We start from the raw sequence: 15084 nt of genomic DNA, 5'->3' as shown, positions 1-15084 counted from the left end.
GGCTCAGCTACAACCAGGGGGGCTCCTCAGCTACAGCCAGGGGGGGGGCCTCAGCTACAACCAGGGGGGCTCCTCAGCTACAGCCAGGGGGGGCCTCAGCTACAGCCAGGGGGGGGCCTCAGCTACAACCAGGGGGGCTCCTCAGCTACAGCCAGGGGGGGGCCTCAGCTACAGCCAGGGGGGGGCCTCAGCTACAGCCAGGGGGGGGCCTCAGCTACAGCCAGGGGGGTCCTCAGCTACAGCCAGGGGGGGGCCTCAGCTACAGCCAGGGGGGGGCCTCAGCTACAACCAGGGGGGCTTCTCAGCTACAGCCAGGGGGGTCCTCAGCTACAGCCAGGGGTCTCCTCAGCTACAACCAGGGGGGGGCCTCAGCTACAGCCAGGGGGGGGGGCCTCAGCTACAGCCAGGGGTCTCCTCAGCTACAGCCAGGGGTCTCCTCAGCTACAGCCAGGGGGGGTCCTCAGCTACAGCCAGGGGGGGTCCTCAGCTACAGCCAGGGGGGCTCCTCATCTACAGCCAGGGGGGGGCCTCAGCTACAGCCAGGAGGGCTCCTCAGCTACAGCCAGGGGTCTCGTCAGCTACAGCCAGGGGGGGCTCCTCAGCTACAGCCAGGGGAGGGCTCCTCAGCTACAGCCAGGGGGGGGCCTCAGCTACAGCCAGGGGTCTCCTCAGCTACAGCCAGGGGTCTCCTCAGCTACGGCCAGGGGGGGGGGCCTCAGCTACAGCCAGGGGGGCCTCAGCTACAGCCAGGGGGGGGGCTCCTCAGCTACAGCCAGGGGAGGGCTCCTCAGCTACAGCCAGGGGGGGCTCCTCAGCTACAGCCAGGGGGCTCCTCAGCTACAGCCAGGGGGCTCCTCAGCTACAGCCAGGGGGGGGCTCCTCAGCTACAGCCAGGGGGGGGCTCCTCAGCTACAGCCAGGGGGGGGCTCCTCAGCTACAGCCAGGGGGGGGGCCTCAGCTACAGCCAGGGGGGGGCCTCAGCTACAGCCAGGAGGGGGCCTCAGCTACAGCCAGGAGGGGGCCTCAGCTACAGCCAGGGGGGGGCCTCAGCTACAGCTAGGGACTACCTCACCGTTTGCAGCACCTGTGTAATGTACCTGTATGTGCTGTTGCAGGATGGCCGAGCAGCAGGACGCTATAGTCCCGGACTCTCTGCAGAAGGAGGAGTCGGTGACTGAGGATGCGGAGGACGACGTGGATGCTAAACCCAGCCGCAGCCAAATATCTTCAATTTTCAGGTAAGATGACAATTGATAAACCTGAACAGGGAATATGATCTGTTGCTCTGTTATCAGCCGTATGAGGGAAAAGGGAAGGGCTCCTGGGATCCATTATACCTGTTACCTCCCTGCCATGGACCCAGTACTGAGCTCCCTGTTCATCCAGCAGCTGCCACTAGGGGGAGCTCACTAACTACCAGCAGCTGCCACTAGGGGGAGCTCACTGCATACAGATTTATAAAGCTGCCACTAGGGGGAGCTCACTGCATACAGATGTATTAAGCTGCCACTAGAGGGAGCTCACTGTATGCAGATTTATAAAGCTGCCACTAGGGGGAGCTCACTGTATGCAGATTTATAAAGCTGCCACTAGGGGAAGCTCACTGTATGCAGATTTATAAAGCTGCTCACACCTTTGCAGTTTGCTCTATAGTTTCTGAGTTCCTCCCAGTAGAAGGTATCTGACCCTGAAGAGGCTGGAATAGCAGCAGATCAGCTGGGGGGCTACATCTTTACACTTTACTCACCTTCCCCTGTCCAGCCCCCTCTGACCCAGGGACTGGCATTAGGTCAGTGTCTGTGCCCAGGAATGGGGTGGTGGGAGTATCTGCATATGTGCTCTGTATATAGGAGAGTTTTATTTTTCACCTCAGGCAGCAGAGAGGCTAGAACCGGCCCTGACGTGCTCTGCGGTGCTGCTGGTGATTCCTGTTCCACCTGTGCCGGTATCTTGGTCAACTTTTTAAGCCTTTCAGATGTCTGATATTCTGTATGTGGCATTACAATGTGTCAAACCTCAGAGGGTCGGTGCCCCGGACGTTATAAGACCCTCACCCTGCTGGTGCTAGAGAGGATATACAACTGACAGACAGGTTGCAGGGAAGTGAGACCTCTAGTGGCCGGAGCATTGCAGGGGAGGGAGTCACTTTTGGGATCACACAGAATTAGGGACATTTTAGACCAATTGCTTTCTCAGCCACAAATGAACGCCGATCAGAGAGGGCTGTGACTCATTCTGGAGGAGGCGGGGCCTGAAGTTACAGCAGCGGCCAGAGAACCAGATGCCGGATCACAAGCAGCATGGCTGGTAGATATAGACTGCTGCTAGTGTTCTAGAAACTGACAGCACAGATATATACATATATATATATACACACTACCGTTCAAAAGTTTGGGGTCACCCAAACAATCTTGTGTTTTCCATGAAAAGTCACACTTCTTCACCACCACACGTTGTGAAATGAATAGAAAATAGAGACAAGACATTGACAAGGTTAGAAATAACGATTTGTATGTGAAATAACATTGTTCTTACATCACACTTTGCTTCCGTCTCAGAATCCTCCTTTTGCAGCAATTCCAGCATTGCACACCTTTGGCATTCTAGCTATTAATCTGTTGGGGTAAGCTGGAGAAATTGCCCCCCACGCTTCTAGAAGCAGCTCCCACAAGTTGGATTGGTTGGATGGGCACTTCTGGCGTACCATACGGTCCAGCTGCTCCCACAATGGGGTGGTGATCTGGTGACTGCGCTGGCCACTCCATTACCTATGATAGAATACCAGCTGCTGCTTCTGCTGGAAATAGTTCTTGCACAATTTGGAGGTGTTTAGGGTCATTGTCCTGTTGTAGGATGAAATTGGCTCCAACCAAGCGCTGTCCACTGGGTATGGCATGGCGGTGCAGAGTGATAGCCTTCCTTATTCACAATCCCTTTTACCCTGTACAAATCTCCCACCTTACCAGCACCAACCCCAGACCATCACATGACCTCCACCATGTATAACAGATGGCGTCAGGCATTCTTCCAGCATCTTCTCATTTCTTCTGCGTCTCACAAACCTTCTTCTTTGTGATCCAAACACCTCAAACTTGGATTCATCCGTCCACAACACTTTTTTCCAGTCTTCCTCTGTCCAATGTCTGTGTTCTTTTGCCCATCTTAATCTTTTTCTTTTATTGGCCAGTCTCAGATATGGCTTTTTCTTTGCCACTCTGCCCTGAAGCCCAAAATCCGGCAGCCGCCTCTTCACTGTAGATGGTGACACTGGTGTTTTGCGGGTACTATTTAATGAAGATGCCAGTTGGGGACCTGTGAGGCGTCTGTTTCTCAAACTAGAGACTCTAATGTGCTTATCTTCTTGCTTAGTTGTGCAACACTGCCTCCCACTTCTTTTTCTACTCTGGTTAGAGCCTGTTTGTGCTGTCCTCTGAAGGGAGTAGTACACACCGTTGTAGGAAATCTTCACTTTCTTAGCAATTTCTCGCATGGAATAGCCTTCATTTCTAAGAACAAGAATAGACTGTCGAGTTTCAGATGAAAGTTCTTTTTTTCTGGCCATTTTGAGCGTTTAATTGACCCCACAAATGTGATGCTCCAGAAACACAATTTGCTCAAAGGAAGGTCAGTTTTGTAGCTTCTGTAACAAGCTAGACTGTTTTCAGATGTGTGAACATGATTGCACAAGGGTTTTCTAATCATCAATTAGCCTTCTGATCCAATGAGCAAACACATTGTACCATTAGAAGACTGGAGTGATAGTTGCTGGAAATGGGCCTCTATACACCTATGTAGATATTGCACCAAAAACCAGACATTTGCAGCTAGAATAGTCATTTACCACATTAGCAATGTATAGAGGGGATTTGTTTAAAGTTAGGACTAGTTTAAAGTTATCTTCATTGAAAAGTACAGTGGTTTTCCTTCAAAAATAAGGACATTTCAACGTGACCCCAAACTTTTGAACGGTAGTGTATGTATATATAAATATATACCTATATATATATATATATATATATATATATTAGAGCCCAGACCCCCCCATATATACATATCACAGACCCCTATTTATACACTTTTACATGGGCCAATTTATCTCTTGCAAAGTTCCCGCCAATAATCTGTCCATGTAAAAGGCCCCTGATCCAGGAGGTTCCGGATATACAGAGAGTCAGACAAATCTGGCTCATTAAAGTGAATGGAGCGGCTGCTGTGCGCCTCGGTATATGTTGGCACCCTTGTTGTTCGGCAGTGACACTGTGTGAGCTGGGCCTGAGGGGTTACAGACACATCACTTAGAGGGAAGGGTTTGAAGTCTCAGCAATGACTTTCTTTACATTTTTCTCATACCACAGATCTGGGTGAGTGTGAGCGATGCCCCCGGCTCTCGGGGAATTTGTAGAGTGCCGCAGTATTTTTCCTCTATAGATTCCAGGACTCCGGCACCAGGTCACATTCACTGGCTCCTGAGGTCACTGTGCTTCTCCTTCTCGCCTGGATTAGGTGTTCTGTGGCAGGGTGACATCCAATATGGCCGCCATCATGCAGCCACCCGGCTTTCCCAGGCTCCTGAATGGCAGATCAGCTCCACTAAGGCCAGTGCACAGGGGGCACTGCCAACCATAGAAAGTATTACTGTACGAGAAGGATGTGCCACCACTGTGGCCCCTGAAGAAGAGGGCCCCGGCTCAGGCGAGTCTTGTCTTCTATCGGCTGTGTCTCTGGCTTCTGTGGAATCAGTGAGAGGACCCCAGATGTGTGGGAAGGGCAAACACTGGCCACTACCCTATATCCACCCCGTAGTATATAGCTCCATGACGCTGGGAGCCCCCCTGATTTGTGAGCCCTTTGGTTTTGGGCTCCCGCTCCTCTCATTCTCATGCAGTGAGCTGAGCCCTTCCTAGTCTCCAGGACTTTCCCCATCTGTCATGTTCCAGGATAACATTGTACCTGTGGGAAATACTAATATTAAAGGGGTACTCCGCCGAAAATCTTTTTCTTTCAAATCAACTGGTTTAAGAAAGTTATATAGATTGAAGGCAGGTTCACACAGTATGACATCGGCCGGAGTGAAGTTCATCTCAGCCAGTACTGCAGTATCGGCCAGAGGAACTTAGTTTCTTTAGAATTGGGATGCGGGCACATTTAGGTGTGTGTGTGTGTGTATATATATATAATATATATATATTACATTCGGGTGTATGTATATTACAATCCATTGTGCCAGCATCCCAATTACCCATAGCAGACAATGTAAAGTACAGCCAGAGCCGTACTCTACATTGTGTGAACTGTCAGTGTTGGGTGGCCGCTATTCAATGACTAGTGGGCGCACAACACTGACATGTCATGTATACACACCAGCAGTGATTCTATTAACTTCAGTGCAATGTAAATCTTCAATTAATCACAGCCAGTGTTGCAGTTTGAAAAAACATCCGTGATTAATTGAAAATTTACACTGTGTGAGCATAGCCTTATAATTTACTTCTATTTAAAAATCTCCAGTCTTCCAGTACTTATCATCTGCTGTATGTCCTGCAGGAAGTGGTGTATTCTCTCCTGTCTAACACAGTGCTCTCTGCTGCCACCTCTGTCCATGTCAGGAACTGTCCAGAGCGGCAGCAAATCCCCATAGAAAACCTCTCCTGCTCTGGACAGTTCCTGACATCGACAGAGATGGCAGCAGAGAACACTGTGTCAGACTGGAGAGAATACAAAATTTCCTGCAGGACATACAGCAGCTGATAAGTACTGGAAGACTGGAGATTAAATATGAGTAAATTACAAATCTGTATAACTTTCTGAAACCCCTTAGTCCTAGTGATGGGGGAGGGGGCCCTGCTGTGCTCTTGTATCTGAGGCTTCTATGTATCATGTGCTTTATTGTGCAGTGAGTTGTATCATGTCTTATACCCCAGTCACCTCCAGAGCTGCACTCACTATTCTGCTGTTACATCATGTCTTATACACCAGCCACCTCCAGAGCTGTACTCACTATTCTGCTGTTACATCATGTCTTATACCCCAGTCATCTCCAGAGCAGCACTCACTATTCTGCTGTTACATCATGTCTTATCCCCAGTAACCCCCAGAGCTGCACTCACTATTCTGCTGTTACATCATGTCTTAAACCCCAGTCACCTCCAGAGCTGCACTTCCTATTCTGCTGTTACATCATGTCTTATCCTCCAGAGCTGCACTTACTATTCTACTTGTATATTATATCTTATCCTCCAGAGCAGCACTCACTATTCTGCTGTTACATCCTGTCTTATACACCAGTCACCTCCAGAGCTGTACTCATTATTCTGCTGTTACATCATGTCTTATACCCCAGTCACCTCCAGAGCTCCACTCACTATTCTGCCATTACATCATGTCTTATCCTCTAGTCACCTCCATAGCTGCACTCAATATAGATATAAAATCTCTCGTTATTTCAGACACTTTGCCCCCGGATCTTCTGGTGATCTGTCACTGTAGGGATTCTTCTCCGTGGCCCATTCTGCCGGGAAGGTCTTGCAGTCATGTGACTAGGGTCAGTACTTCTTTATCTAGGAGCCTATTCACACTCTATTGCATGGTGGTCTTGTTGTTAGGTTGCTGGTCATGTGATGCGTGTTGTATGCAGTTTCCACTGACCTCTGTGACTGCAGCATTCACTATGGGCGCCGTCCTGACAAGTGGTAGAAATATCTGTATCTACTGAGGGAGACCCGGGAACAATGGCAAGATGAACCATGACTGTCAGCAGCTTTCTCAGTCACTTGTACCGCATTCAGCATGGGATGGCGATATTACTGATTACACAACTACAACCCTATAAATTGTATAACATACATATACTGTATACACTGTCTACCATATACTTGGTGGTCAGGGTGTACTGTATTGGGGAACTATTATTTATCTCCTTTGTGTCTCATCCAACTAGCAAAGACAGTAGTCACTACACTAAAAGTATAAACCCGACGTGTTTTGCCAACAACGCTGCATCCTCAGGGATAAGAAGGCAGTAACAGGCGATATAATCTTGTGTAGGGCCCTTTAGACATGTTTCCAAATTACTAACCACTAGGCTTCTCCGTTCCTGTCTCTGTTGTTAGGTTCAGTCTGTCTCTAGTAACAAAGATACCAAGACAAAATACAGGAAGTGAAGAGGGGCAGGGCTATGCTAGTGCTAAATGCAAGAGAGAAAAAGAGCCTAGACTAGGGGTGTCGAACCTGCGGCCCCCCCAGCTGTTGCAAGACTAACTATAAATCCTATCGTGCCTGTATGGCCAGCGCACTGGTTGTCCAGGCATGATGGGAATTGTAATTTTGCAGGTTGCCTAGGCTGTGAGAATGTGAGCTGAGCGTGTCTGTCTTCTCAAAAGGTTCTACACTGAATCTGTCCAGTCCAGTGCAAGAAGGAGCGTGTTGTGCTGTGGATGGCCAGAGAAGTAAAGACGGTATGAGACGGGGCCTATTATACGGCCTGATACTGGTACAGCCAGGGGCCCATAGAGGGGTGGGAGGCTTAGGGGCTTAAAGGGTTTATCCAGTGCTACAAAAACATGGCCACTTTCTTTCAGAGACAACACGACTCTTGTCTCCAGTTCAGGTGCGGTTTGCAATTAAGCTCCTTTCACTTCAATGGAACTGAGCAGCAAAACCTGCACCCAAACTGGAGACGAGTGGGGCTGTCTCTGGAAGAAAGTGGCCATGTTTTTGTAGCGCTGGATAAACCCTTTAATAACAGCAGTGACATCACTACCCTCACCCGTCACCACTCCGAAGGGTTAAAATAACGAAACCAGACAGGATTTTAAGATTCTTTGGAAAGTACAGGTACGGTATAAGGAAGTACTAAGCTTCTAGGGATCACATATTGTCAGGGGGAGAACAGGAGAGGTTAGTCCGTAGATACGTTTCTGGTCATACTCTTCATAAGTCCTATCAGTCTTTATATACACGTCATACAATTCATATATACACAAACCATATATGTACATGTCATACATATACAAACAATATATACACCAAACATATATACACTAACAATATATACAGATTATATATACAATAACCATATATACAAATCATATATACACAAACCGTATATACAAATCATATATTCACCAACCATATATACAGGTCATATATACACCAACCGTATATACAGGTCATATATACACCAACCGTATATACAGGTCATATATACACCAACCGTATATACAGGTCATATATACACCAACCGTATATACAGGTCATATATACACCAACCGTATATACAGGTCATATATACACCAACCGTATATACAGATTATATATACACCAACCATATATACAGGTCATATATACACCAACCATATATACAGGTCATATATACACCAACCATATATACAGGTCATATATACACCAACCATATATACAGATTATATATACACCAACCATATATACAGGTCATATATACACCAACCATATATACAGGTCATATATACACCAACCATATACACAGATTATATATACACCATCAAACATGGTAACACTGGCTCAGTTGCCCCTAGCAACCAATCAGATTCCACCTTTAATTTTCCCAAAAAATTTGTGAGGAATGAAAGGTGGGATCTGATTGGTTGCTAGGGGCAACTGAGCCAGTTTCACTTTACACCATGTTTGATAAATCTTCCCCCATATATACACAAACCATATATACAGATTATATATACACCAACCATATATACAAGTCATATATACACCAACCATATATACAGATTATATATACACCAACCATATATACAAGTCATATATACACCAACCATATATACAGATTATATATACACAAACCATATATACAGATTTTATAGATACAGATTATATATACACCAACCATATATGTAGATCATATATATACAGATTATATATACACCAACCATATATATAGATCATATATATATATATATATATATATATATACAGATTATATATATATATACACCAACCATATATATAGATCGTATATACTGTATATACAGATTATATATACACCAACCATATATATATAGATCATATATATACAGATTATATATACACCAACCATATATATATATATATATAGATCATATATATACACCAACCATATATACAGATTATATATACACCAACCATATATACAGATTATATATACACCAACCATATATACAGGTCATATATACACCAACCATATATACAGATTATATATACACAAACCATATATACAGGTCATATATAAACCAACCATATATACAGATTATATATACACCAACCATATATATAGATCATATATATACAGATTATATATACACCAACCATATATACAGATTATATATACACTAACCATATATACAGGTCATATATAAACAAACCATATATACAGGTCATTTATACACCGACCATATATACAGATTATATATACACCAACCATATATACAGATTATATATACACCAACCATATATACAGATTATACATACACAAACCATATTTACAGATCACATATACAATAACCATATATACAACTCAATGGTGAGCACAGATTAGTATATACAGTGGTGCCTTGGATTACGAGCATAATTCGTTCCAGGACCGTGCTTGTAATCCAAAAACACTCTTAAACCAAAGCAAATTTTCCCATAAGAAATCACTGATATGCTGACAATTGGTTCCACACCCCAAAAATAATTATTTATTATTCTGAATAACATGTTAAACAAATGAAACAAACATTCAGAAACAGCAGAATATGTGATGATATAAGTTACTGTACAGTAATGTAGAGGATGGGAAACACAAGGGCCGACAGAGACTGCAGGGAGCATGAAGGAATAAGCAGGGCAGATGTGGGCACATACATGCAGCACTCTCTGTCCGGGGAGAGAGGGGTTACAGCTATGGAGAGATTACCTCCACAGTCCTGTCCCCTGATGCAAGCCCCAGCCTGAAGTGGATCTGCTATGATTTGGAAGGTGAGGGAGACTTTCTGGGTCAGAGTACAGGGCTGTAGACCCCGCTATGCAGACCATGCCCCTCCCCCACTCCCCCTCCCACCCAGTACAGGGAGCTCTTAAACCAAAGCAATGCTCTTAAACCAAGTCATAATTTTGAAAAACTGTGAGCTCTTAAACCAAAACACTCTTAAACCAAGTTAGTCTTAAACCAAGGTACCACTGTACATATATTTGCAGATTGGGTCCTTACAAATACTTCTCATAGTTTTCCCCTGATTATCCTGCACCTGTGAAGGCCGTATTATCATCCTGGATGCATAATAACATATAATACCGGTGATCATACATAGAAGCGTCATTGTCTTTGGTTATTACAGTCGCTCTTTGTTTGGGGGTTTGGTATCTGTTTCTATTTCATACATCTGGCTGCTGTAATATATAACTGGTGAATCCCTGAGCCAGATGTGGCTGCTGTATAGGAGTCTAGATTGGGTTCTAGACTGGGGAGCAGCACAGTGATTGGCCGACTCCCCGTGTGATGGTGGACCTTAGGCTGCAGGGGATATCGGTGCAGAGTGGTAGCATTGGTTAGTGAGTTATCTAATCTGGTATTGTGGGGTTTAGCGGTTAGTGCCCTTTTACCCCTGATGCCATATTCTTGGTGAAACATGTCGGGGGTATTAACATAGTGATTACTGTCTTTTCTAGTTTAAAGATACACTGACCATGTGTGTTACTGGGCATAATGGTGTTTCCCCTAACACAGTAACCACCTACCACCGAGAACGGACGCTTAGCAGACTCACTATATACTGTGTGTTATTCAGTATATAGCAACACAGGGTCTGATTTTTGGGAAGAAGGTGTATTCTGCTGCCTGGCACTTTGATTACTTGGGCACTATATGGTGCTATTATATGGCACTATGTATAGTTAAGTATATTATATATAGTAGTGTAGAGCGGTATTATTATAGCATTGAATAATTCTCTGGAGATAAAACAGACACGGTCGCACATCCATATACTGATCACTCAGCGCTATATACTATGGTCGCACATCCATGTACTGATCACTCAGCGCTATATACTATGGTCGCACTTCCATATACTGATCACTCAGCGCTATATACTATGGTCGCACATCCATGTACTGATCACTCAGCGCTATATACTATGGTCGCACTTCCATATACTGATCCCTCAGCGCTATATACTATGGTCGCACATCCATGTACTGATCACTCAGCACTATATACTATGGTCGCACATCCATATACTGATCACTCAGCGCTATATACTATGGTCGCACATCCATGTACTGATCACTCAGCGCTATATACTATGGTCGCACATCCATGTACTGATCACTCAGCGCTATATACTATGGTCGCACATCCATATACTGATCACTCAGCGCTATATACTATGGTCGCACATCCATATACTGATCACTCAGTGCTATATAATATGGTCGCACATCCATGTACTGATCACTCAGCGCTATATACTATGGTCGCACTTCCATATACTGATCCCTCAGCGCTATATACTATGGTCGCACATCCATGTACTGATCACTTAGCGCTATATACTATGGTCGCACATCCATATACTGATCACTCAGCGCTATATACTATGGTCGCACATCCATATACTGATCACTCAGCGCTATATATTATGGTCGCACATCCATATACTGATCACTCAGCGCTATATAATATGGTCGCACATCCCTATACTGATCACTCAGCACTATATACTATGGTCGCACATCCATATACTGATCACTCAGCGCTATATACTATGGTCGCACATCCATATACTGATCACTCAGCGCTATATATTATGGTCGCACATCCATATACTGATCACTCAGCGCTATATAATATGGTCGCACATCCCTATACTGATCACTCAGCACTATATACTATGGTCGCACATCCATATACTGATCACTCAGCGCTATATACTATGGTCGCACATCCATATACTGATCACTCAGCGCTATATATTATGGTCGCACATCCATATACTGATCACTCAGCGCTATATAATATGGTCGCACATCCCTATACTGATCACTCAGCACTATATACTATGGTCGCACATCCATATACTGATCACTCAGCGCTATATACTATGGTCGCACATCCATATACTGATCACTCAGCGCTATATACTATGGTCGCACATCCATATACTGATCACTCAGCGCTATATATTATGGTCGCACATCCATATACTGATCACTCAGCGCTATATACTATGGTTGCACATCCATATACTGATCACTCAGTGCTATATACTATAGTCGCACATCCATATACTGATCACTCAGTGCTATATACTATGGTCGCACATCCATATTCTGATCACTCAGCGCTATATAATATGGTCGCACATCCATATACTGATCACTCAGCGCTATATACTATGGTCGCACATTCATATACTGATCACTCAGCGCTATATAATATGGTCGCACATCCCTATACTGATCCCTCAGCGCTATATAATATGGTCGCACATCCATATACTGATTACTCAGTGCTATATACTATGGTCGCACATCCATATTCTGATCACTCAGCGCTATATACTATGGTCGCGCATCCATATACTGATCACTAATCACTCAGCGCTATATACTATGGTCGCACATCCATATACTGATCACTAATCACTCAGCAGTATATACTATGGTCGCACATCCATATTCTGATCACTAATCACTCATCGCTATATAATATGGTCGCACTTCCATATACTGATCACTCAGCGCTGTATACTACTATCATCAGGAGTTAGGGGCCTTTTCCACGGAGCGAATCGGCCGAATCAGCCCGATTTGGCCGATAATCGCTCCGTGTAATAAATACAACGATCAGCCGATGACAGCGATCATCGGCTGATCGTTGATATAGGTTTGAACCTATAAATGTCAGGCGCCGACTGCGCATCGCTACGTGTAATAGCAGTGCACGGCTGACGATTTATATTACCTATCCAGGCTGCAGGGCTCCTCTTGCGTTCTTCTTCTCCCTGGGTCCCACGCACTGCAGCTTCAGAGCGGCCTGTCTAAGCTGACAGGCCGCTCAGCCAATCACAGACCGGGACCGCCACGGCCAGTGATTGGCTGAGCGGCCTGTCAGCTGAGTCGGGCTGCTCTGAAGCTGCAGTGCGTGGGACCCAGGGAGAAGAAGAGCGCAAGAGGAGCCCTGCTGCCTGGATAGGTAATATATAAAGTTTAGGCTAGGGCTGCAAGGACATCAGTAACGATGTCCATGCAGCCCTTGTTAAACGATAATCGGGCTGTGTAATAAGCCCAGTAAACGAGTGCTGATCTAGCAGATCGGAGCTTGCTTACAGTTATGGGGCCCCCATCGGCCGTGTAATAACGCACTTAGTCTAATATTATTCAAAGAGCATAAATCCACACATAGGGCGACATGTATCATCCGGCGTACGGATGATTTTCGGCGGAAAGTGCTGATTTGTGTATTTTTTTATTCGCAAATGGGCGATTTGCGAATAAAATATTCGCATATTGGCACTTTCCGACGAGTACGCCGGGGGGCGTGGAGGGGGCGTTACGGGGGGCGCGGACTCAGAGTCCGCTCGATTTATTATTTTTTTCTGCGCAAATATACGCCGAAAACCTACTCCACCTTTCAGGTGGCGTAGGTTTTCGGCTGTGCGCACCAACGCGCACGGGATTTATGTAGAGGCGGTCCGCCTCTACATAAATCTCCGTAGCGCTGGAGATGCGGGGACATTTATAAGTCCGGCGTAAAAAACGCCAGACTTAATAAATGTCCCCCATTGTGTCTAGGTTCCTGATATGCGTGGGTCCCTAACTAAATGGCGCAGACCCACGTGGCGACGATCACAACAACAACAACAGCGCCGGAGGGGGATAAGTAATAAGTATATGGATGTGCCACCATGTCTGTTTATTATCATAGTGTAACCTGCTGGTACCATTATGCGGGCATTGGAATGGTTTGAACGTATGGGCACTACAGGGCGGTATATACACACCCATATGTCTGGATGGATGGAGATATATATATCTAGAGAACTTAGAAACCTTTTTAGATAAACATTTTTTTTCCTCTAAGTTTCTGCCCCTTCCTCCGAGTTCTCTGTGTTCCGGTATTTTTCGCTTTGTTTTGTCAGCCGATGCAATCGCTATAAACACTGCATTGCCCCCAGATTCCATTGCAGGGACTTTCTTGGTGTAATGTTCATCCTCCTTCCTGATGCTGCCAGATCTTCCTGTTCTGGTGCTGGGAATCTGATGTCAGGGGTCCGCGGCCTGCAAGGGGGCAACAAGTACCAGGGTCCTGGAGCACACCCCAGTGTTAACATGATAGGATTGGATACAGCACTTCAGCAGGCAGTACCACATGTCATGGCTTAGATACAGCAGTTCTGAAGACTGTTTACCATATGTGATAGGCTTAGATACAGCAGTTCTGAAGACTGTATACTATATGTGATAGGCAGGGCACAGGTGTATGGTGAAGCAGTGTACAGGTGTATGGTGAGGCAGTGTACAGGTGTATGGTGAGGCAGTGTACAGGTGTATGGCAAGGCAGGGCACAGGTATTGTGAGGCAGTGTACAGGTGTATGGTGAGGCAGTGTACAGGTGTATGGCAAGGCAGGGCACAGGTATTGTGAGGCAGTGTACAGGTGTACGGTGAGGCAGGGCACAGGTGTATGGTGAGGCAGGGTACGGGTGTATGGTGAAGCAGTGTACAGGTGTATGGTGAGGCAGTGTACAGGTGTATGGTGAAGCAGTGTACAGGTGTATGGTGAGGCAGTGTACAGGTGTATGGTGAAGCAGTGTACAGGTGTATGGGGGGCAGTGTACAGGTGTATGGTGAAGCAGTATACAGGTGTATGGTGGGGCAGTGTACAGGTCTATGGTAAGGCAGTGTACAGGTGTATGGTGAGGCAGTGTACAGGTGTATGGTGAAGCAGTGTACAGGTGTATGGGGGGCAGTGTACAGGTGTATGGTGAAGCAGTATACAGGTGTATGGTGGGGCAGTGTACAGGTCTATGGTAAGGCAGTGTACAGGTGTATGGTAAGGCAGTGTACAGGTGTA

The 15084-nt window shown here is 45.7% G+C and overlaps 2 protein-coding genes across 3 annotated transcripts in view; one reads left to right on the top strand and one right to left on the bottom strand.

Annotated features, from left to right (window-relative positions):
- NRAP (nebulin related anchoring protein) overlaps positions 1-15084 on the bottom strand; it is a 132788-nt gene that overhangs the window by 80260 nt on the left and 37444 nt on the right. The window lies entirely within an intron of this gene.
- CASP7 (caspase 7) overlaps positions 1-15084 on the top strand; it is a 40985-nt gene that overhangs the window by 4571 nt on the left and 21330 nt on the right. The window contains exon 2 of one of the 2 annotated variants that reach the window (XM_069979762.1): positions 1116-1238. In XM_069979762.1, coding sequence (XP_069835863.1) covers positions 1117-1238 — 122 coding nt within the window. In that variant the 5' untranslated portion in view covers position 1116. Of the gene's footprint in view, positions 1-1115; positions 1239-7367; positions 7455-15084 lie in introns of those variants that run through there. The other variant, XM_069979763.1, reaches the window with a different exon arrangement.

Source organism: Dendropsophus ebraccatus, chromosome 8 (genome assembly GCF_027789765.1).
Source record: "Dendropsophus ebraccatus isolate aDenEbr1 chromosome 8, aDenEbr1.pat, whole genome shotgun sequence".
NCBI classification, from domain to species: Eukaryota; Metazoa; Chordata; class Amphibia; order Anura; family Hylidae; genus Dendropsophus; species Dendropsophus ebraccatus.
This window is presented reverse-complemented; position numbering and strand designations above follow the sequence as displayed.